This window comes from Nilaparvata lugens, chromosome 4 (assembly GCF_014356525.2).
Source record: "Nilaparvata lugens isolate BPH chromosome 4, ASM1435652v1, whole genome shotgun sequence".
NCBI classification, from domain to species: Eukaryota; Metazoa; Arthropoda; class Insecta; order Hemiptera; family Delphacidae; genus Nilaparvata; species Nilaparvata lugens.
Window position 1 is genome coordinate 52,064,431 of NC_052507.1, and position 24,450 is coordinate 52,088,880.

At 33.5% G+C, this 24,450-nt stretch overlaps 1 protein-coding gene across 1 annotated transcript in view; it reads right to left on the minus strand.

The window, feature by feature from the left end:
• Positions 1 to 24,450, minus strand: part of LOC111058704 (DNA-dependent protein kinase catalytic subunit) — a 123,544-nt gene that overhangs the window by 10,358 nt on the left and 88,736 nt on the right. The window contains exons 28-38 of the mRNA XM_039427020.1: positions 23,895 to 24,132; positions 23,285 to 23,594; positions 22,226 to 22,312; positions 21,677 to 21,847; positions 20,680 to 20,850; positions 18,629 to 18,805; positions 17,538 to 17,868; positions 14,215 to 14,266; positions 9,688 to 10,058; positions 5,043 to 7,856; positions 3,917 to 4,173 (exon numbers count right to left, since the gene is read on the minus strand). Of these exons, the coding sequence (XP_039282954.1) occupies positions 3,917 to 4,173; positions 5,043 to 7,856; positions 9,688 to 10,058; positions 14,215 to 14,266; positions 17,538 to 17,868; positions 18,629 to 18,805; positions 20,680 to 20,850; positions 21,677 to 21,847; positions 22,226 to 22,312; positions 23,285 to 23,594; positions 23,895 to 24,132 (4,979 nt within the window). The remainder of the gene's footprint in view (positions 1 to 3,916; positions 4,174 to 5,042; positions 7,857 to 9,687; positions 10,059 to 14,214; positions 14,267 to 17,537; positions 17,869 to 18,628; positions 18,806 to 20,679; positions 20,851 to 21,676; positions 21,848 to 22,225; positions 22,313 to 23,284; positions 23,595 to 23,894; positions 24,133 to 24,450) is intronic.

Sequence of the window (24,450 nt, forward strand, 5' to 3'; positions counted from 1 at the left end):
TTTAAACGAAATAAATAAATTATGTTGAGAGCCTGCTCGAGGCAGCCTGTGTCAAACTAATAGTATTAGAAATATTAATAAATAATTTAATAAAATAACATAAATAATTAGAAACGAGCTGAAGAGCTCTTTAAGCAGTCTCTGGAACAAATAGAATAAATTTATTAGCAAATCAAAGAAATTTCAAAGAGAAAATGTACAAAAACAAAAATGAAAATTTTTACCCACGACATAAACGAATTTGTGTGTGGGGGAAATATAATTGGTCAACTAATATTTATTATTTTATTATTTACATTTATTTATGCAATACTTTCGAACGTAAGGGGACCGTTCAGCTCTTCAGTTTCATTCCAAAAATTAGTACATTTGAAATTATCGTCGCCCTTTCAATTCAAATGCAGTTACAGTTTTGTTTTGGTAGCCTTTCATCCAACGTTGCAAAGAATGGAATAAACATTTCAAATAAATGATTTTTGTACTAATCATGTGCTTTTTACATCTAAGATAAAAACCATATACACAAAGATAATTTTAACATTTGAATTCATAGAAATGTGATTCTCAATGATATTTTACCTGATTTTTTTCTTATGCATTTTCAATGTCATCTTTTTATATTCTCAAAACGTACGAAGGAGTGAGTGCATTTAGGTGGCAAACAAACTTGTTCTGTAAAAAATTTAATTCGATTGGAAATGTATATTTGTCAGTTTACCGTACGGAAGAAAATCAAGTATGATCTACTGTTTGAACAGCGAAAGAATGCCCCCGGCGGAGTGGAGCAATCTTAGGCTGTTCTAGCTTTTTCGATCCGTCTTAAAAACATCAGTCATAAAATGAAAAATATCTCCAAAAACTTCAGAAATATTGAATTAGTGATGTAAAATAGGCCAGGAATCGTTTTTGTTCAGTGCATTTTTTTATAAATTGACTCATTTTAAAGATAAATTTAATTTGTGACTAAATGAGTATTTTCATTGAAAACCTTTAATTTTTTGTTTACAACTCATCTGTTCAATAACTATTGAACGGAATTAATTTTTTTGGCATGCATATTTATTGATTCTTCTCTGAACCGTTGTTATGTATATTTTTTCTAAAAAATTGTTTGTTTTCCTAATAATGGGTAATTTCTTGTATCAAGTTCGTGAATTTGGATCGCAAAACATGAAAAAGTTGGTAATCGACGAACTTTTTTATGAGTGGAATAAACTACACATATGCATCATATGAAATAATCATAACATCCCAAATTTATTTTCTGTGAAAGAATTACTGAAATTGATTAAAGGGTTCTCGAGTTATAAAAGATAAATAAATATGTTGCTCAATTATTATACTGGAATTCTTTCTCCGTGCAGCTCACATAATAGCCTATCTATCAGTTGGGTACGCTATGCATAAAAGAAATAATATTTTTAATGGCTTCCGCTGTTAGCTTTTCAGTACTAAAGTATTAGTCATCAATGTAAAGAAATCCTGTTTATAAATAGAAGCATGTTTACTTAGTAATTATGCATTTTCTTTGAATAGAGGTCGCTGCACGGCTTCCAGCTCAGTTCAGTTCGTGAAACGAGCGAGTGCACATTGAATTAGCGCAGTTCAAATTAAATTTCTTATATTACCTATATAACAGATTATTAGTTTTAGTTACTGTCTAGTTTTTTTATAACAATGTCGGGCATTAGAAAGAGTGGTCAAACAGTGCATAGTGAAGCGCGTAATATCATTAGACATGTTATTCAGAAATTTGATGAGGAAAAGAATTCTATACCAATTCCACATTCACAAGCAACAAAACGAGCAGCAAATTATTGTGGTGTATCAGAGAAATTGATTAAAGAAATACGTAGTGAAACTAAGTGTTTAGCAGAACCAGAATCGTCTAAACTATCGACGCCTGGAAAAACAAGACCACACTCCAAGAATTCCATTTCCAGTATAGACAGTTTTGATCTGAACGTGATTAGGAACACTATAAATGAATTTTACCTTATCAAGAAAACTGTACCCTCTATTAGAAATTTATTACCAGTCTTGAAAGATAAAATCAATTTCAAATGGGGCAGAGAGACATTACGTGTAATTATAAAAAAACTTGGATTTAGATGGGTGAAATGCCAATCAAAACGGAAAATATTAGTTGAACGTCCCCATATTGTTTTTGGAGGTCCGAATACCTTAGAAAAATCAGAAATTTCCGTGATAAGAATAGAAACATTTTTTATATGGATGAAATTTGGGTTGATAGCAATATGATCTTTCAAAAATGCTGGCAAGATCATGAAATTACAGGATGCTTGAAAGATTCGGCATCATCCAAAATGTACATATTGCTACATGTTGGTTCTGAAAATGAGTTTCTTCCTGGGTCATTGCTACTTTTTCGGGCGGGGTCAGCAACAGGGGATTATCATGGTCAAATGAATGGGGATAATTTCACGAAGTGGGTCAGAGAGAAGCTCATTGCTAATCTTCCTCCTCATTCAGTATTAATAATGGATAATGCCCCTTATCACTGCATTCAAAAAGTAAAACCCCCATCCAAGTATGCCAACAAAAATGAAATGATAAACTGGTTGACGGGGAAAAATATTCATTTTGAGCAATCAATGAAGAAAGGCCAGCTAGCTCTATTCTTTGATAAAAAAAATAAGCCAAATCAAAATGTGTACCATGTTGACAGTCTATTAGAAGAACATGGCCATACAGTATTGAGACTTCCCCCCTATATGTGCGAATTGAATCCCATTGAACTAGCTTGGGCAAAAGTAAAACGCGAGGTAAGGGCAATGAATGTTACAGTGGAGTTCTATTTGTACAGTGAACTATTTGAAAGACGTAATTTTGAATGCTGTAACTAAAGTTAGCGCGGCTGACTGGGAAGGCTACATGGAACATGTTAAAAAATTAGAAGCAAATTAATGGGAGAAGGATGGGCTAATGGAAAGTGTTGTTGACGAATTTATCATTTCTTTGGGAGGATTAGAGGAAGAATGTTCTGATGATTCTGAGGCTGAAATTTCGAATGAAAGTGAAACATCAGAGGATAGTGACTTGGGATGTGTAGAGTTGGTCGATGTTTAGGCCTAACTTAAAGATACACAATGTGGGTGAGTGATTGAAGTTATATTAAAAATTATTTCAATGTTGATTCAAATACATAAATATTGTATAACATCCAACTCATTTCTAGTGTGATTTTATCCGTTAGAAAATTATATCTTGGCAACTCTCTATCCCATGAGAGCTAAATTAATTTCAATCTATTTTGAAAACGCTTCAGTCGATTTTGACAATTCTTTCACAGAAAATAAATTTGGGATGTTATAATATTATTTCATACGATGCATGTGTGTAGTTTACTCTAACCATAAAAAAGTTTGTCGATTACTAACTTTTTCCTGTTTTACAATCAAAATTCATTAACTTGATCCAAGAAATGACCCATTATTAAGAAAACCAACAATTTTTTCTAAAGAATAGTTATATCATCGGCTTAAAGAAGAATCAAGGATTATGCATGCAAAAAAAAAATATTCTGTTCAGTAGTTATTGAGCAGAAGAGTTGTAAACAAAAAAATACGGGGTTTCAATGAAAATAACTAATTTGACAAAAATGAAATTTATCTTTAAAATGAGTGAATTTATCAAAAAAAGTACTGAACAAAAACGATTTCTGACCTGTTTTACAACACTAATTCAATATTTATGAAGTTTTTGGGGATATTTTTTATTTTATGACTGATGTTTTTAGGACGGTTCGAAAAAGCTAGTACAGCCTGAGATTGCTCCACTCCGCCGGGGGCATTCTTTCGCTGGTCAAACAGTATGTTTGCTTTTCTCGTTCTATAATGGATAACATTTATTATTAACGAGACTAAAATAATAAATTATGGGACTTGATACAAACCTCAAAATATCCTGCGGCAAAGACAGCACATTTTTCCTAAAATTCGAAACAGCTTGCTCCCGAGTGACTTGGCAGTAGAGGTGTTGATACTGATGCGTTTGACTGGCTCCAGAAGGCAGCCAATTCAGGTAGTTTTTGATGGTAGTTTCATAATCTTTTTTCTCTTGTTCGTCAAGAGAGGATAAAAGGAAATCTTCAAGGCTCATTGACCCATCAACCCAAGAAAGTAAACCAAGGTTGGTCGTAAATGGAATTACCTGGGGACAACAAAACGTATTTTATTCAATTATTCATCAACAACATTAACACATATCATAGAATGATCGTGAATAGAGTAAAAACAAGCTTGCCCTTACTATTTCCTGCCCTTACTATTGGCCCTTACTATTTCCTAGCCAAATGTTGGTTATAAATACCTCCAAGTAGGCTACGGTTATATTTCGTAAACACTTTTCAAGCACAGATATTTATCATCAGTCTTATGGGTATTGTCTCTTTCCAATGAATTGTGTTTATATCTTTCCTATTGTAAAATCATGCTCAAGTTTGTTGGATTAGTTGATATGTATATGTAGGCATACATTCTTTGTAATGGATTGAGAACAGATTCGAAATAATGTCAAAGAAATTTTGAATTCAGAATGTTAAAATATAAAAAATTAATCAAAACAATTCACTGAATTGATCAGTTAAAAAATAAAAAAATATTGAATAAACTTCGGAGTCATTCATGTAGGCTAATTTTGAGTTGTTATGCATGCATGACTCGTATATTGAATAGGAATCATTTATAGCATATTCATGTGAATGTAACAAAGAGCATATTAATTTTGTTACAATAACTATCACAAATTGAACTATAGTGAATTTCATATCTACAGACAATCAATTGAAATCAAATCAATATTCTCATGGAATTCATTTTTGATATTCATTATATACAATAATTAAAATATCACAGAAAAAGCAAAGATGATTTGAAGCAAAATAAAAGTAATATATTTTAACTACTAAGAGGTTGTCTATTTATAATCTATGGAGTTTTCTGAACATGAAAGTTGAAAATGTAAGATAATATGTTCAATTGTATTATGTTTATACTTTTATAATGCAGATGTTTACTTACATTGTAGGTTTTCAGGGAGTACTTCATGACAGGTGAATTGACATTATCTAGCGTGAGGAAAGTGTCCATTTGTCTGAACGCCTGCATGATCCTCTGATCCTGTCTGAGGTCCTCGCCTTGTTTAACCAAGAATCCATGCTCTAATCCATCACTTCCAATAACAGAAATTTTCACAGGCTTCCTAATTGAGCTCATCACTGATACCCTTTTGGAAAATTTCGAAATTTTCACAATCTTATCAGATATTGGCATACTTTCACCCGATAACTGTCCTGGTATCTCAATCCTTTGAGGTAACGACTGGTAAAAGTCAAACCACTTAGAAAACGAGTGCAACCTGTTATCTATTTCTAGTTCTAACGATTTACAATACAAGCTGGTTCTACGGAATAGTTTGTATGAATCATCATCAACTCTTTTCGGCCGCTTGTTTAACGATTCTCTCAAATAACTTTCTAATTCTTTGTTATTTTTTTCAAATGAAATATACAACGAACCTCTGAAATTGTCAGCTACTGCTGGTGAGTTAGGGAATAATTTATCCACTAATTCTTGAAGTTCGTTCCATCTTGCAACAACATTTTCCTCAGATTCCTTACATAAGATAGACATTTCAATATTCCTTACATAATTGAGCAAAAGTGTGCCAGGCAGTATAACAAACTTGATAGCTTCAACAAAGTTCGAAGTCTCGTTGTCTAATAAAGCAACGGATTTCAACTTTTCGAAGATGTCTCTAGCAGAACGTGACGTGTTCTCCGATATGCTGATATCAAGAGGGAAGGTGAGTGCCGAGGGGTACTCAGTGGCGAGTCTCAGCAGAACTGGTTCCAGTGTGCGGCCTATTTCAGTATCAACCCGAGCCAGCATTTGGTTTACCCACAACAGAAACATCCAAGCAGGCACTTGTTTACTTTCATCAATGAACACATCGGAATGCGTCTCAGCTAGACTAGGAAGAGATAAAATTATCGGAAACAACTGCTGAGCTTCTTTCGAACCTAGCTTCATAGCCCGCAACAAGCTTTCAATAATTTTCGATTCAACAATCACACTACTATTAGCTTGTTGTTGTAGACAATACTTTGCAAGCGTGAGATAAGTTTCAGCCAGATCTGCTTTCGAGTTGACTCCAACAATTTCATTAGCGATTTGAACAGCTGCTTTCAAAGATTCTAGCCCTGTTTCATACAGTTGCTCTAGTAATCTATCACCATCATAAATATCTGTTTGAGGAAATTTATTTTTAAGCCAATCATTAGACGATTGTAGCTCCCTCAATTTACTTTCGAACACACCAGTATCTTTGGAAACAACAGAACGAAGGATAGTACAAATTTCTGTCACATGCTTTTGTGAGACTAGCTTTACTTGTAGGTCGATTTCGGGCGATTGGCTCAAATCGTCGATTATCTTCCAGGAAGAAACAATTTTTTCTAGCTTGATTGCTGATTTATCGTCATACTTTCGAGCCAGCAACAGTTCCGCCCGACTTTTGCCAGCTATCCACATAGGCTTTTTCTTATTACCTTTTCCTAGCACAGTTTTGGCCACATACACATTCTCATGTTCGAGTGCCAAGTCTAGCAGCGACAAATAAAAGTTACTTTCATAGTTGGATATTATCTCAGAGTTTCCCCATTTTTTCAAAACAGCTCTACAAAAATGTGCCCTGTATTTGGTTCGTAGCTCCCAGTGAGACAGTGAATCGGTTTTTAGCGGAGGATTCAAGTCCCATTTCTGTAGCAAATCGATACAGCTGGGAAACCAGTCCGCAGTTTTCAATCTGGAAGCTTTCAAGACAGCCAACGTCGACTCAATATCCATAAGTCGCTGTAGTTTCAAACATTTATCCATCATCAAATTGTGAGACAAAGCTGGTAGGTGCATCCAATCTTCCAAAAAAAATTTACGGTTATTATCAGACACTTCCGAAGCCCTATCGAATGATTTATTGACAAGATGCAGCATGCAAAGCTCCTCACCTATGTTTGTTTTGATATAATCAGATTTGTCTCTATCCCCCAACCAAAGCTTCACTTTCGACATGAAAGGTTCAATATCTTTCGTTTTAGAACTTAAAGCCTCGTTCAACTCCGACTTGAACATCCAAGGAAGCAAGTTTTCTTTGGACCAGTTATCATTCCACATCTCATCCAATTCACTCACATTAAGCAGCGCCTTTTTCAAGCCATTCCAATCAGCCATACGAGCCATACAATTGAAATAAGCCTCGTAAATAAAGTCCCTCTGCTCATTCTCATCGTCTGTCCCCAAATGCATTTCCACGGCTATACTAGAATATGTTTTGGAAGCATTTATCAATTCACCAGCAGCTTCATATTCCAAAGCTTTTCGTACATCATCACTGGCCAGCTTCTCTTTAAAAATACCTTGCACAATTTCGCTGAACCCGAGAGACCTGTATAGCCTTGCAACGTACACCCAAGTGGTCTTCTCTCTCTCATTAGGATGATTTCCCGAACTAATCAAACTGTTCTCCAGTACTAAAGCACCCAGACTATGCAGCCCGCTCCTGTTAGAGACATCATACAGTTTATCAACACATTTACTAGCATCCAGTTCAGTAGCAAATTTTAAACACGTATCTAATAAAACAGAAATGACTCCTCGAGTGGCTTGCTTTGTTTCGTTCATGATTCTTTTGAAAGCATCGTCAATTGTTGAAATCAATTTTGCCAGTAGCTGTTTTGATTCTTCTTGATTGTGTGACTGGGAACACTTCTTTTGATAGCCTCTAATTAATCCTTCCAATAAAGAAGTCAACAGTTGACTAGCTATTGGCATGTCTTTCTGAAAACAAATAGAAAACATGTATTGTGAATGTAATTATAATTTCCAAAATATTATTTAAAATATAACAAAAGGGTACTAATAATTTTCTATAATTAAACATTCAAGTAGCCCTATTAAAATACTTTATAAGTGATATGAAAAATTTGTACGAGTATAGTGAAAAATATATTAGCTTAATTTATTTCTTGTTATTCTTACATTTTTAAACCTGTTTTTCTACTTCTGATTGAATGATTCATCTGAATAAGAACTATCTGGCGCATAGAATACACGACAACTAGCAAATCCAACACAAATAATAGCATTGAGAATGAGAATAAATTACAATTAGCCTAGATTAATCTAAAAATGGGGATGGAGAATATTTGAAAATAGCTACGTTGAGTTGAATTGAATTTGTTTATCTATGAAAATCGCCGTATATTATGCAAGTTTATATACTAACTTATATACGCGTAGTATTTAGTATCTTTTAGTATTTGACAAAAAGCAAACCATTCAATAAAATAAATTCAATAAAATACGAAACAATATGAAGGTGGAATGAAATTTTAATTACTATCATAATATTGTTTTGTATCAGTATAAATCAGCTGTGTTTGAACAGATAACCGGAACCACTCATCCTTTCAAAATGATTTTCACAAAAACCCTTCCATTATCCCTCTACTGAAGAGAGATGACTAGACCTACAATTTTTGGTGTATTCAAAACAAAGGGAGAATTTTTAAAAGTAGCTTTGTTAGTGTTATTTTGAGAATGAGATTGATAATAAGATGAGATTTGTAGGTAAGTTAGTGCTGGCAGTCGACAAGCGGTCACTCGTCCAACACGAGTACAAAGTGTTTACCTTTATCTAATCGAAGCGTACAAATCTACAGTGGATACAGTACCATCTCAAGAGACCGTTGAAGAGAGCTGAAGAGAACGTTAAAAATTAACTAATAAAATAGGGGTGTACTATATTATCAAGGCTTTAAGCTCCATGGACGTTTCAAGAGACTGTAGGAAAAATCTATTATAATGGAGAGTGTACTATATCGCGGTTCCACTGAGTAGGAAAAGCATCAAACAATATTCAATACAAAGAACTACCTACTTCCTGTTATCTTGGCAAAATTCAAAATAATCCATTCGAAAACGATACTGAATAACTTAAATAACCTACTTTTTGGACATAATTCTATCAAAATTCGAAAAGGGAACAGTTTTGGGCTAGGCCTGTTGGCCCTTTTCTGATCATGTATCTTATTTGTGTATTATGGAAAGTAAAATAAAATAAATAAATTTCAAGATCTAGGCATACATACTTTCTATTACCTCGGTGAATTATAAAAGAATCTTTCTTCAACTTCAAGAGCAACCTAACTTCTATTGAATAAGAAGACTAAGAAATTGTAATTGATTCTATTACCTAATACAGTATTTTAATGGAGCAACTTGACCTATTTAATTTATTAATGTAGAAATAACTACTTAGTACCCTTTTATTAAAAAAGAAAAAAGTTTAAAAAAGGGTACTATGTAGTTATTTCTATATTAATTAATTTTTATTACCATGGAAATTTTCAAAATAATCAGTTCAAAAAATATTAGAGAGCTACCTAATACCCATTATGGTACGCAGGAGATATTCAAAAGAATCAAATGATATTCACCTCAAAGAAAGCTACCTAATTTCTATTACCTTGATTTTTTTCAAAATAATCAGTTCCAAAAATATTAAAGAGCTACCTAATATCCATTATAGTAAATAGGCGAAATTCAAAATAGTTTATAACTTATTGAAAATGATATTCAACTAAAAGAGCTACCTAATTTCTATTACCTTGGCAAATTTGAGTAGACAAACGAGTACATTCTCGTTGGTGAGTGATCGGTCAGGCAGATCATTGTTGGTGTAAGGCCTGGTAAGATGCACCTGACTGTGGATGTTGGCCTTCTGCTGGCTGAGTTGGCTGGCCATGCTGAGGTTGCGCTGCTGGTTCATGTAGGCGGCACTCTGGCTGATCTTCTGCTTGTCACTCTGCAGGCGGCGTGCCTTGTAGACTGGCACCTTGAAGTCACCGTCGTCCTCATCACCGGAATCGGCTCCCGAATACGGGCGCTTCTGTGGCGTCACTGTTGTTTCCACTGCAAAACTGTGCAGAGAAGTGGATCCCACTATCGGTATCGGGGCACCATCTACAATAGCAGACAATTCATTCATTTGATTTATTGGATGATCAAGCAAAATTAGAGGTGATTAAAGGTACAATTGGGGTGGGCCCATTGGGTAGGAAGATGCAGGAGGTCAGGATGAGGTGGTTTAGAAATGTGCGGAGAAGTGAGGAGGATTATGTTTGACGAGAGGGCGAAGAAGGCCAAGGATGAGGTGGAGATACGGAGTGGAGGCTAATATACGAGAGAGGGGTTGGAGACTCGGGGAAATGGACAGTATTTTGTGGAGGAGACGGCTGAAGGAGGGAAATGCCGACCCCATATGATTGGGATAAGGCTTAGCCAAAGAAGATTGTATCAAGCAAAAAATAAAATATTTGGAAAAAACACAGAATTTCTCACAACTCCTTTTCTTCAATTTGTCTCATGTTCGTATATGTTTATTTAAACTTGTACAAGTTTAATATTTAAACCAAATCATCGGTTACGGAAATTTCAAATCGGAATGAAGCTATCAGTATTTTACATTCAGATAGTTTTATGAAATAGGTATTCGATAAATTTAAAATTTTCAGAAAGTCGGATAAAAACACATGAATTTCAAACCAAAATTATCTAATGATAATTAGTTGACATATTTGAATAATTAAAAAAGACTTATTCAATTTTTAAAAAATTGATAGGAACAGATCTTCTTAAAATTTATGTATTCAGGGCAACTTATTTCTATTTATAAAATAACATTATAGTACCCTTTTTTGAAACGTTTATATAAAATAACAGAAAACTACTAGTTTTGATGTTACACATCTCTTCAGATAAAAGAAAACAGAATAGATAGATATTTCCATGCATATGATGAGTTTGCAAACAATAGGATAAATGCAAAATAACTCATGAATTTTCTGATTCGAAAAAGGGGGGGGGGGTTTCTTCAATCATTTTATCAATCATCAATCATTTTATTCAGTAAAATGCATTACAAAATTGGTCCCGCTAAACCTAAAAGATTTTACAGCAGGTACCTGCAATTAATAATAAAATACATAAATAGAATGAATGCTAACTTTAAAAATGAACTAAGGAAAAAAAATTCCATGAAACTGGGAGTTTAGGAATTTAAAAAGGAGTATGGGGTATTAGATGAACTAAGGATGATTAATAGGGTGGTATAGGGTTAACGGAAATTGGAAAAAAATGGAAAACTCGAAAACTTCAAATCATAAAACTAAATTTAAAATAAAATAAATTTGATACTCTATAGTAAGTAAGCATCAAAAGATATTAATCTTATTCAGAATTAAGGATAATACTAAACAAAAAATACAATAAGTGATCGGGTGTCTCAAACGTTAATTTTAATTATCCATCCATATAGTATATGAAAATTATATGATATATTAATATATTATGAAAAATTAGTTAGTCACTCTTAGGCGGCGGTGTTTCACAAATACTAAAATTCATTTTACCAGCAAACTAATATTTATGTAATTATAAAAATAAAAAAAAATTAACGATTTTTCTCTATCTAGTGTAGACTAAAGTATTGGAGCAGTAGTGTCACAAATGAAAATCATTCACAATGATAAGTTGGAAAATATCTTCCTTGGAGTAATCTCGGATGATGATAGGGAGCAAATTAAACAGTTTTGGAATAGTGTATTTCAATGATCTTTTCCCGTACAAATTATTATATCTAGGAATTGAATATACACTGAATGCTCTAAGATTATATTGAGGTATAGGTGCAAATTGCCGGTAAGAATAATTATTTCTGTACATCAATGCTAACTTATATAGATAGAATTTTTTTGGAGTGAGTGTGTGAAAAAAATCGTTGAACGGATTGTTTATCATGAATTGTGAAATTTAATCGGTTAGTTACGGACATTATACATTTGAGGGTTCTGAATTGGATACGCTCTACCCTGCCTAATAGGTAGTTTGCAGCACATCCCCAAGCCTCGATGCCATACCTAATTAAGGATTTTGATAATGGTTCATAAATTAGATAAAGACAATCTGGTGGTATATTTCTATGTAAAAAGAAGATTTGAGCACTGATTGCACGTAACTTTTTCGAAATATAATCTATATGTATTTCCCATTTTAGTTTATCATCCAAGATTACACCAAGGTAACGGGTGTTCAATTTATTTCAATTTATTAAAAACACACAAAACAAGACAAAACAAAATTACAAAGAATTATGAAACAAATAAAACACAATAAAATGTTACAAATATAAAAAACCATGGGCTTTGTGGTTGGGTGTGTTCGAGAAGAGAAAAAAAGAGAGGAAGATACCTAGCCAACTATGGTTTCCCATGTAATAGGCAGGCAAAGAAGAGAAGAGAAGTAATGAGGGAAAAAGGTAAGGGAGAAATGGGGGGAAGGAAGAAAACAGAGGAATAGGTACTCAAAATAAAGGTAAGCGAGTCCACTGAAAAATGAAAAAACAATGCTGGAGCAGAAATCTTAAGTCATATATCTATGGAAGAAGAAATTACTGTATGTCCAGTTTTTTATATCCAGTTTAATTTTTCCGCTGATCTTATTGTCCATGAGAAAGTGATTTGGAATGAGGTTTATTATTTTAGTACCTAAGTAAATTAACTGCCTCCTTATACATTCAATATTAGTGTTATAGGTTACATATTTGTTAGCAGTGGCCCTTAGATTATAATAATTAAGTGTAGAGTTTATTGTGAGAGGAAAATCGGATCTATATTTTATTAAGTACTCAATTACGGTTTTTATGTATAATTGACGTATAGTCATGACCTCAAAATCACTAAAAACCATATCCGTCCGTTGTTATTTGTAACTTTCAAAGGGGTGCAGGGATTAATGGTGCAGGGATAATGGTGTAGGGGTGCAGGGATTAATGGTGTAGGGATAATGGTGCAGGGATCACCATTATTCAAATAAAGACACTTACAATCAGGATTTTTTATAACTGGAGGATTAAGAACTTTAGTATGGGGTGTTTTGAAGTGTAGGACCACTGTCTTAGATTTATTAATAATCAAGTTCCTATCATGTGACCATCGAAGAATATTATTAAAAGTCATCTTGAATAAATTTTTCGGCTATTTCGAAATTTTTATGGGCTACTATCAAAGCAGTGTCGTCTGCATACATGAAGAGCTCTTCATTTTTTATCACAGATGGCAATCCATTAACGTGAATGTTATATAAAATGGGAGCTAGTATACTTCCCTGTGGTACTCCTACATCGCATCCATAGGATTGACTGGTGTATTTATCTAATTTTACAAGTGAAGAGCGGTTATGTAAATAACTCTTGAACCAATCATAATTGTAACCAGAAATACCAATCTTATTCAATTCATTTAAAAGAAACTTGTGATCGAGGGTATCAGAAGCCTTTGAATAGTCAATGAATATAGCCAGTACATGCAGTCTATTATTAAGATGACAGTTAATTAAATTTGTAAATTCGACAAGAAGCTGTTCAGTGCCTTTTCCTTTTTTAAAACCATATTGAGAATTAGTAATTATTTCATTGGCTCTGAGGTATTTGTTCAAAGATGCAGATACATATTTTTCAAATATTTTTTCAAAGATTGGGAGTTTAGCAATAGACCTGTAATTTTCTAGACAGCTGCGAGGTCCACATTTGTGTATTGGTTTGACTATGGCTTTCTTTAATGGCTCTGGGAAAATGCCCTTTCAAATTAATCAGATTGGAAGTTGAATTACATATTTTTCTTTTATCGTCTGCACATCGAGAACCCTTATATTATCAATACCTGGAGATTTGTCTCTATTCAAGTTATTGATTATTTTCAAAACATCATCTGAGTTTGCTTTTTTAATATAAAGACTTTGATTTGTAGGTGTATGTATATTTTGCATTAGTATATGCGGGCATTTGTATACTATATTGTTTACGTTCCTCCTGAATGATTCCGCAAATTCATCACAGATATTTTTTTTAGAAAATAAGCCATCAAACTCACGTAAGATAGAGTGGTCAGAGTAATCTCTTGCCCTTCGCCCCAAAATCCCATTTATGCATTTCCATTTCAGTTTGATGTCGTTCTTTACATTTTGAAAGTTCATTATGATGAAATCTCTTTTTTATTTTTTATTAATTTATTCACTCTATTTCTGAACGCACATTATTGTATTTTGAAAGTTAAATTATTTATATTATTTTTCCAACGTCTAAACAATCTATCCCTCTCTTTTGCACGAGACAACTTTAGATCCAAAATCTGTAAACATCAATATTTAAATAAAAACCATACAAAATAAATGCGAAAAGTAAAAATTGATTAATAATAATCATTCTTATAATTTATTTAGAATTGATCTATCCATATAGCTATTGTTTTCATTGATTGGCATGAAAAAGTAAAAGATCAAATCTGACACTTTTAGCAGGGATGAAGAATTTGCCTCCTTACTAGTCCAATCAGAGCTGCCAAATAGAAATTTGTATTCCAAACATTCCCTCCCGAAATTTTTGTTGATTGATCTATTGTCATAAAAGTTAAGAGTTCACACTCTACGGGCCGGTTTCCGAGCTCGGGATTTAGTCAAGTTCTAGACTTTAAACAGCTGGAGTCAGATAATTGGCTTTCCGAAACGGAGCGTAGTCGTAGTCATAGTCAAGTTTAAATTAAATTTCGAAAAACTAGAAAATTGAACACAAAATAAAATAAAGAGAAAATAGTGTAAAGTTTCAGCTATTTTGAATTATTTAGGAATGTTTCATTTCGTCAAGGAAAAACGTTTCCAATTATAGAAATGAGAAAATAAAGATTTACTTTGCTGCAACTATTTACTGCGACTACGGGGTGTTTTGGAAAGTCAATTTTCTGACTCCAGCTGTTTAAAGTCTAGAACTTAGCTAAATCCCAAGCTTGGAAACCGGCCCTAAAACTGCTTTAATAGTCGGATGAAAATATATAAAACAGTGTCATAATACTTATTATTGAAAGGAAGTTAATAATCTGGAAGCCTAAAATCAGATCATATTTCTTTATTCACGGTTTCAGAGTTATAAAGGGCCCTCCCTACACACCTACGGATTTGGCCTGTCTTGGCTCGGCTCGGGAGAAATCCGTGAGTGTGTGGGCGATTTTATTGCGAGCCGAGCCAAATCCGTCCAGGGCTACTGGCGCGGCTCGGCTCGGCTCGGCTCGGCTCGGGCGAAATCTGTGAGTGTGTAGGCTCTCCCGGCCGGGCGCGTGTAGTTACCAAAAATCTAAATCGCCTAAAAATCGAAGTAGCAAAATTTTGATTTCAGATTCGGATTCAGCACCCTCGAATCAGTAAAACGATTCGCGGGGACTCTAAAATAGTCGAAAATAAAAACTCTGTGAGCAATTTAATGTTATCAATGGAGAATTCTATTTCTATGAAGAATTTGGTTGAACCTATAACAAGAAAGTACTAGTACTGTAAAATAATAATACCAGTGTTTCCCAAAAATTGTTATTAGCTGTAGAATAAACATATTTCAATTTTTTATTCAATAAAAATCAACTTATTTTTGTCTACTTGTGTGAAGTTTTATTGAGGAAGCTGAAATTGAATCACAATTTTTTTGTCTTTATTTTTAAAGGATAATATCGACTATGACAAACCTTTCCAATCAATGAATTGTCATAGTATTTTAAATACTATATTACACAAGATGTAAAAAGTTCTATACCGTACTTATTGGGAGCTGGTTGAGGCTTTACAATATTTTAAGTATAGAGGTTCAATTCTCTATCTACTGCTACTGTACGCTGTGTGAATAAATTAATTAAGAGTTGGTGTGTGTCTGTATGAGAGAGAGAGAGAAGGAGAGAGAGATTGATTGATTGACTTTATTGATAGTGTGCTAGGTCTCGACAGACCCATTGCACAAAACCAGCATTACTAAATATATATCTAGATAATTAAAAAAAAAAAAAAAAACGATAGTATCATGAACAAAATAGTATTAAAGCAATTAAGAAAAGAAGTAGATAATTGGAAAATGAGATTAATTCTTATAATTATAAGATAGCAGATAGCTCTATCCAGGAGTTGGAGAGAATAGAGAAAAAATAAGGGGACAGGGAGAAGAGATGAAGAAGGAAAGTAAAACATAATATAATATATATTAAAAAGAAACTACAAATAAAGCACAATTACTTTTAAGTGGCGTTGAAAGATCTGATAATGAAACTGCACTTCAGCGGACCTCAAAAAGCCTACTGAATTCACATCCATCAGAGAGAGAGAGAGAAAGTGTGTAGAGAGATAGATAACATAACAATAAGGAGGAAATAGAAGTGAAAATGGTCAGAGTTAAATTCATATTCAACTCTTTTCATATTCATAGTTGATTTTCTGATTTCATATTTGGATTCATCTTTTCAAAGTTTAAATAAAAAACGTTTCAAAAATGATCATGTTTAGACCTAAAATTTCAAGTGTTCAAACCTTTCCCTTTGTGAGCAAAAAATTATTATCTTATTAACCCAGTACGTTTTTACTATAATAGTTAGCTATATTAAAAACAGCCATAACTGCCTTGTTTTCGGGTATTTTCGGAAATGGGACTTACGCTTTAAAGAATTTGGGGTCGCTGAATCCAAATCTGAAATCAAAATTCCTCTACCTCCAATATTGGACGATTTAGGTTTTGGTGGAGAGCATAGATAGCGTTGAAAAGTAGGGCAGGCCGGGCTCGTGTTGCTTACTACTAGTGTGTGATTTTGCTCCGAGTCGTTCAAGGACACGAGCCAAGACAGGCCAAATCCGCGAGCCAAATCCGTAGGTGTGTAGGGCCCTTAAGGTTGAAATAGCAGCAACTTGAGAGCTAAGTGTTTTTATATTTTCAAAAACTCGAAACTTTTAAGAGCAAAAACCTCAACAACTATGAGAGATAATACAAAATATAACAAGACAAAACTTGTAGAAAAATTCATAAGCTTCAATTTTATACAGTATAATTCCACCATATATGCAAAACCCCGATAAATGTTACCTTCAACTTTTATAACAAGGTGTGTGATCCAACCTTGGTAGACGGTAGGAGTGAGCACTTTTGATATCTTCATCTCCTAACTATCCTAAACACAGCTGCAAAGTTGAAAATTGTACTTCAAACATTTCTCTCCATACCTTTTATTGAGCATGGACTACGGAGATCACAGTAATTATGTTCAATTTTCTGGGGCATCTTACTATTCGCTATGAACACTTAGGTGGAGAGGACATAAAAAAGGTCGGAAGCGCCCGTGGCGGATTTTTTTTCCAATTTAATACGTCAATTGGGCCACAAGTTAGGGGAGGATGGGGATGTTGCATTAAAAACGCAAAATAGCTGTTGTTATTGCATCTTGTCATTGTGAAAATAACAGTAAAATTAGTGAGGTCTTTCTTCTTGTATCAATTCCTTATTCCCAAGAATGGTTTGATGAGAAAATAGATTGTAGCTTTAGATGTAGGAATCTGTAGATCTCTAGAACAATTTATCTTGAATTAAATGAATGTGTAACCAACCTCAGACTCGGAATGATTGGCAGCACGATCCGGAAAGATGCAGCTATGATAGGCTGGGTTCAACTGACACACATGCAGCAGCAATTGGAGAAACAAGGACAGAAAGCTGGACTCCATTTGTGGCGAGTAGAGCATCTGGAACAGATCCTTGAGACGACTCAGCAGGTCAGTGCTCAGCCGGTCTTGTTTGTTCCAAAACTCAAACACCTTGCTGCCAAGTTCATTGTTTGGGTCATCCAAACCAGCCACTAGCGCATTTGTGACCAGCTCTTTTGTTGTCAATTCTTGTGCAGATAGATTTTCAGATCCGGTTGAAGATAGTTCCTTGGTCCTGAAACAATAGATATTGGTGGTAGAGTAAAATTGAGATAACGTAAGATTTAACTGAAGGGAATTATTGAACTAAAATATGTTGAAATATTGAATTTGCAGAATTAGCTCATTGTTGAATAAGGTTTTTCTTGGCAACAAAGATAATTTGGTTTTTCTTGGCAACAAAGATAAATTGGTTTCATAAATTTTATAATCCACTCAGTTCTTATAATATAGAATGCCTAACAAAACATTGATTGTTATAGCTGTCATTATTGAAAATCATCTTAAATTTTCAAACACATTTATGTTTAAAACAACTGAAATTACTTTTGGAAAAAATAAAATTTGCTGACAAGAACGTCTACTTAATCATTATAAATAATTGATTGTTTAAGTTTTGTTAAAAACGTCATTAAATATTTTAAAAGATTATAAGATTCCACAAATTGGTTGAAAAAATCGGCTTACAAGCTCTATTAGACCAGTCATTTGGTATAAAAAGGCTTTTATACGAAATTGACACAATATATTTTTTTTTCACAGGATTTCTTATGCAAGTAGTAACCTTTGTGGTTATCCAAGTTTACCAATAAACCAGAATAAATTGAAATTTCTCACGGATTTTTTGCTTATAGCTTGAAAACCGTGAACTTTCGGGAATTTTGGTGTAATATTATAAACCCATCCATTTTTATAATAGGCTCATCCATTATTCAACTACGATTAAATAACATTTGGACTAGAACTTTATGCAGCAATTTTATTAGATTACTTACTGATAGTATTCGTAGACGTTGATGAGTACATCATAGTAAGCTTTGCGACACTTGAGGCTAGAGTGATTGCTGAAGTGTTTGACAACTTCCTGCAGCAATCGAAACACGTTGATATCGTTCAGAAAACAACGCAAAGTTGTTACCACTCTTAGGGCTGTTTCCTGATTGTCAACGTCTCTAAAAATGTACAAAAGACTGAATTTACCAGAAAACGTAGAATAAAAATGATGTATGAATTAAAAATAAAACATTTAAAAATTTCTCAGAATTAAGAAGACATTCAAGGATCAAATTAGGCTGGCCACTAACGGTAGGACATGCATGTACATTATCATGTTCTGTGTTCTGTCATCAGCGAGAGGCTTCTAACATAAAATAAACAACCAACAAATAACCACTGGAAAATTACAAATGATAATGATAGAAGAATAATTCAACCTCAGATAGAGCAGCAGAGAAAAAATAATCAACAAAAAACCGGAGATACAAAAACCTAACTTGAAATACTTTCGCTTGAAGCCTTTCGCTGTGATAACACATCATCGTGCATGTCCTACCTTTAGTGGCCAGTCTAAGAAACAAAAAATGTAGAAGATTCACAGAATTGAAAAGTCTAGGGATCAGATTCTATGAATTCAATCCAAGGAACAAATTCATAGAATTGGAGCTTTTACTGAGAATTTGATTTGTATACTTAATACTTCCATAGAATTCTACAGTTGTATGATTGTAGTAACTAAAATTGGACAAATAAGATGCAATGAATCTTCATTCGTTTTGCAGCTTTTAAACTACTAAGGGCCGTTTGCACAGTGACAGTTTAAACTAAATTTCATTTCAAACTGGATTAAGTCCGTATCAAGTCTAGTTTGCTATAATGTGTTTCATTTTGAGTTTAAGCCACCAGCTCATTAAATCGAGTTTAAGCTTTGACTGTGCAAACGGCTCAGACTATAAACAACAAATACGTAGGATAAAACAGCCCAATCCCACGTTGGGACACTTAAAGTTGTGGGAAATTAGTGAGTGTTAGGTTGGCAACAACTGCGATGTTTTATCAGCTGTTTATAGCCTTAATTACAGTTACAGACATAATAATTCCAGATGTAGCACCAGTCGTTATTAAGAAAAAATCAAAAACTTGTTTTTGTAGCCTCAAAGTTTTTTTTGAGAAGAGGAATTTAAATTTTTACTTCAAACATTCACCATTTAAGGCAAGTCTCACAGCTAATATGCATTCTGTATTATTTTATGAATATTTTGACATATAGAACATTATTGTACTCTTAATTTTAATCCAGTTATTCTGTCTAAAACAAAGTCATGACCATCTGCCCACCTTGGGACACTGCAATCATGATATATGCTCATATTATAACGATGAGCATTGCTTCTGAATATTATTTTACTCAATGTAGGCTACATATCAATGAAATAAATATGATATATGATTATAGCCTGTAATGTAGCTTCAGAGATAGCTATTTCAAACACACTTTGTGCAAATGACTTTTGGTCATGGTTTTTACTAAAAAAATTCTAATTATGTATTTATACTATCAATAATTATAATAAAATGTTATAAATTAGCAAAAATAATGAATTGCTTATTTTTAATTCAATATCCCAACCTGGGCAAGGGATGTCCCATCGTGGGCCGATCTTAAGCCCAGGTTGGGACACTCCCCAAAAAATTGGTTTTGCAATAAAAAAACAATTGACGATCAATGCAGTTGCCACCCTCAAGGAAGAAAGTGTAAGCAAATACAATAAATATAAAATAAAAAAATGTAGATTTTTTATTTTTATCCAAGTTATAGCTGTTTGAATTTGTGTGTCCCAACGTGGGCAGGTTTACCCTAGAGTAGACGCTATGAAGCTCTTATGAGTTTTACAATAAATTTTGCTTCTTATTCAACCAATACTGATAACAATGCTCCCCATTTAGCCAATGCTGACTGTTCGACGTGAATCGCACTATAGCCATTCTTCATTTGGGTTATATTATGAAAACAATTATTTAGATAGATGAAGCGAAATGTGTTTCTCACCCCAGTCTGAATACATTGAGCAGCTGGCATTTCACATCCAGATACAACTCCCATGGATAAAGTGATTCATCATCCTTAGCCAGTTGCAAAGCAGTATTGACAATGTCTAACACATGCTGTTGTGGACTGCCGTGCACCGTTGATATAAGTGATACTATGTCTTTGACAAAACTATGAAAAAACATAAATAGTCAATAAACAAATTACAAAGTATTACACACGGTTCAAATCGTACTTCATTGTGATTTGAATCACATAAGGTAATATAACAAAATAAATATTGTTCTAATTTGACTGTAGCTATTCTTTAACGTCTTTTTAACTTTTTTTGCAATAAATATTTAATGAAAGTTCACTTACTGAGATATCCAATGAAAGGGAAAGAGGTGATGATTGAGTGAGTGAGTCTGTACGGTCCAAGACTAATGCCCAATACATAGTGTTGTAGATTGCCACAGACCGCATTATAATAGATACCATGTATTTGACCAAGCTAATAAAAACACCAATGAAGTCGTTTAGACTCGAGACTTTTGGCGGTTTTTCGTTTGAAAATAACTACTATCGATCGCTTTGATCAATGAACTTGAAATCTTGATCAGTTATATACAGAATATCGAAATAGATAACTGTATTCCATAGCTTGGATTATTATATCAAAAGTGATTGAAAAAGATTTTTCTGGCTTTAGGTAAAAAATGCGTACCAGAATACCAGTACTGTATTACACATGATTTTATTATATATATATGATTGTCACATTATACTGTACATGACATGAAAGCTAATAATTCAAAGTTAAATTCAAGTATTAGTAGGCTTCAATATTGGATAATACTTTTTGTCCTGCACACGTCGAGATATATATACTATATGTATATATATACTTTCCAGGAAGATGGGTTAGCACATGAAGCCATGATTCCACTACTCTTTTGAAATAGACACTTGAAACAATTATTGATTCTAAAGGAAAGTATACGAAGACAGTACTTACTATGTAACTATCTGTGGATAATGGTTCTTCATAAGAGAAGTGAATAAAATCATGTTTGAGAGTCCACCAGTGTTGACATCTTTATTGCGTGCATGAAGTAATACGTTTTTGGTTAGGTTCTCCAAATCGAATCTTGTCTCAATTGAACTGTCACCATCGTTAGACAAAAATCTGGAGAAAAAAATGGTCATAATTTCAAAATGAAGCATTAAATTATGAATTCAGAAAAAATATATAAGAAAATGGAAAATATAACTAGTATCTAATCGTGAAAAATTGGAATATCATATACATTTCTGAGTTCGCTTCGGAAAATACATTGATTGTTATAACAAAGTTTTGAATCAGACGATGGAGTTATGCTGAATATTTTACAGAAGAACAGTGTACAGTCTCTAAGGCTGGCCACTGACAAGCGTTCCAACAAGCCGCATTGCACGGTGGCACGTCATTCAAGCGAGGTTCAACAGCTTGTGACTTTGGTGGAGCGACGAGTCTCGATAGAATTCCAATCGGTTTTATTAATTTCATAAATAAATTCATCTTTACCTGTATAGCATCCCAAGAATTTCAGCAGAGTTTTTCCTAATGACTCCATCCTTGGAGAATACATTCTTTTCAAGAGCTTTATAGAACCTGGAACAAAAATACTCAATTTCAATATTATAGCCTATTCAATTTATTTATTTATTATTCGCTTATTCATCTGATACCACAAAAATAAGCACACAGGAATGCTTGTGTATGCTTCCCTATGATATAGCATGTACAACTAGAAATAATTGTTTAGATTAACAATTTCTAATGCACCATGTTTATTTTTTCAAAATTAACAGCATTTGAAAAATAGCAGTTCTGTTGTTTTTTTCTGATTGTGATGTCCAAATGAGCTCCAGGCTTGTGCATGGGTAATGCCGGATGATGACGATTATGAGATAACCTAAAGCTTTATATGAGTTCCGAACCACTGGGAAGTGATTTTTGGACTCATAAATGATATTTAGATAGTCAATTCTACTAGCGGTCACTCTTCCAACAGGAGTAGCAGGCGCAATCTCAACTTATCTAATCGATAGCTTATCAGCGCGACCACAGATATTCTCCGAATTTTTGTTACCTTTCAAAACATAGCTTTTTCAATTCGGCCATAATAACAAGTCTTAATCCATTGAACAACCCCTGAAAAGTTTAATTTGATTGCAATCCGTATTATAAGTGGATTTAATAAGTTTTATTGTGAAATTCGATGAAAACGTTTTTCTCTACTGCCTACCGTACTTATTTAATCCTTTAAATTTTAACTCACTGCTAGACATTTTGTCTATGCTAGCAATGCCTTTCGTTCTAGCTGATTTCCTAATAGAAATTTCAAGTATATTATTTACATTTTTCTAGAATATTATTCTATATAAGTGAATAATAAATTATATTGAAAATGTTTGTGCTGTATTTCTATAAATTGCAAAGAAATTATTTAATTTCATGTTGCATTCTGTTATTGTTCTTAGCTTTTCATAATAAATCACCCTCTGCAAAAAAATCTTCAACGATGAAAGTTTAAAATCATCAACATCTATTTTAGTGAAAGCCACAGCTATTTCAACTCACCTATCCAAGTTTTCTTCTGCGTACGGTTTTATATTGTAATTCAGGAGACAGCCAATAAATTCAAGGCTCGACTGTAATTTCGATCTAGAATTCGTGTCAGACAAGAAATCCAATATTGTCTCATGCGGGATAATCGAGATATTATCCTTCCAAGACGAGATCACAGTCTTCACTGTTTCAATGTTGAGTTTCATGACATCCTTGCGATCGTCCGGCGTTTTCTCAAACATAAAACTTAGTAGCTGATAGATTTCATTGCTATTTGGTGTAACTACTGAAGACCACGATGTAAGCATGCCAAGAACATCACCTGTGAATGAATAAAAATCGATTCGTGGTTAAAAAATAGATAAGTAAACAGATTCACAATATCAATAGATTAAGTTGTAGAGTACAGATAATTGGAACGATCAAAATATTATATGCGATGTTGATGACCTTGAAACCCCTATGTTTCAACTCGTTCAAGCTTTTATTATGTTTGATAAATAGTGCCTACTTCCATTCAAAAACAATTTCTTATATGTTGTTCAACTTGTAGTAACTTAGTTTTATGGTAATTTATAAAGATCTGTCTCTTTCGTGAAGAAGTAAAAACGTAATTACTTACCAATCATATAATTCATTTTATTGGCAAAGCACCTGACTTTATTTTCGATGATGAAGTTGACAATTGCCGGCAGAAGGTGCTTTGCATAGGGACTGAAAATGTTGACGTCGGTTTCATTGCAGTTGTGCAGCAGTTTAATGAGAAACAATTTGGCGTTCACTTCTTCGTTGGACTTGGTTGACGACGATTTCAGTGCGCTCGAAATAAATGTTATCCAAATTGGAGGTTTTTCTTCAGTCTGGCAAACATCAATAACATTTAAACATTAATACATAAAATAAAATACGAACAAATCAAATAGAATAGTTCGTTTACATGATACTAAACCTCCACTGACTGTGACACAAGGTTAATAAATATACGGATAGACCAATTCCCATATAAGTTCAGTAGTCAAACTTTTGCTAGAGGTTCTGCTTAACCATGGCATGTGCCACATGCCAATATTATGTGTTTGTACCTAACAACATGTATGCTATAATTTCAAAGATGATTTATAGAATAGGGAAATATAATTTTATAATAAATATAATTTTCTATCAAATAGATAACTCAG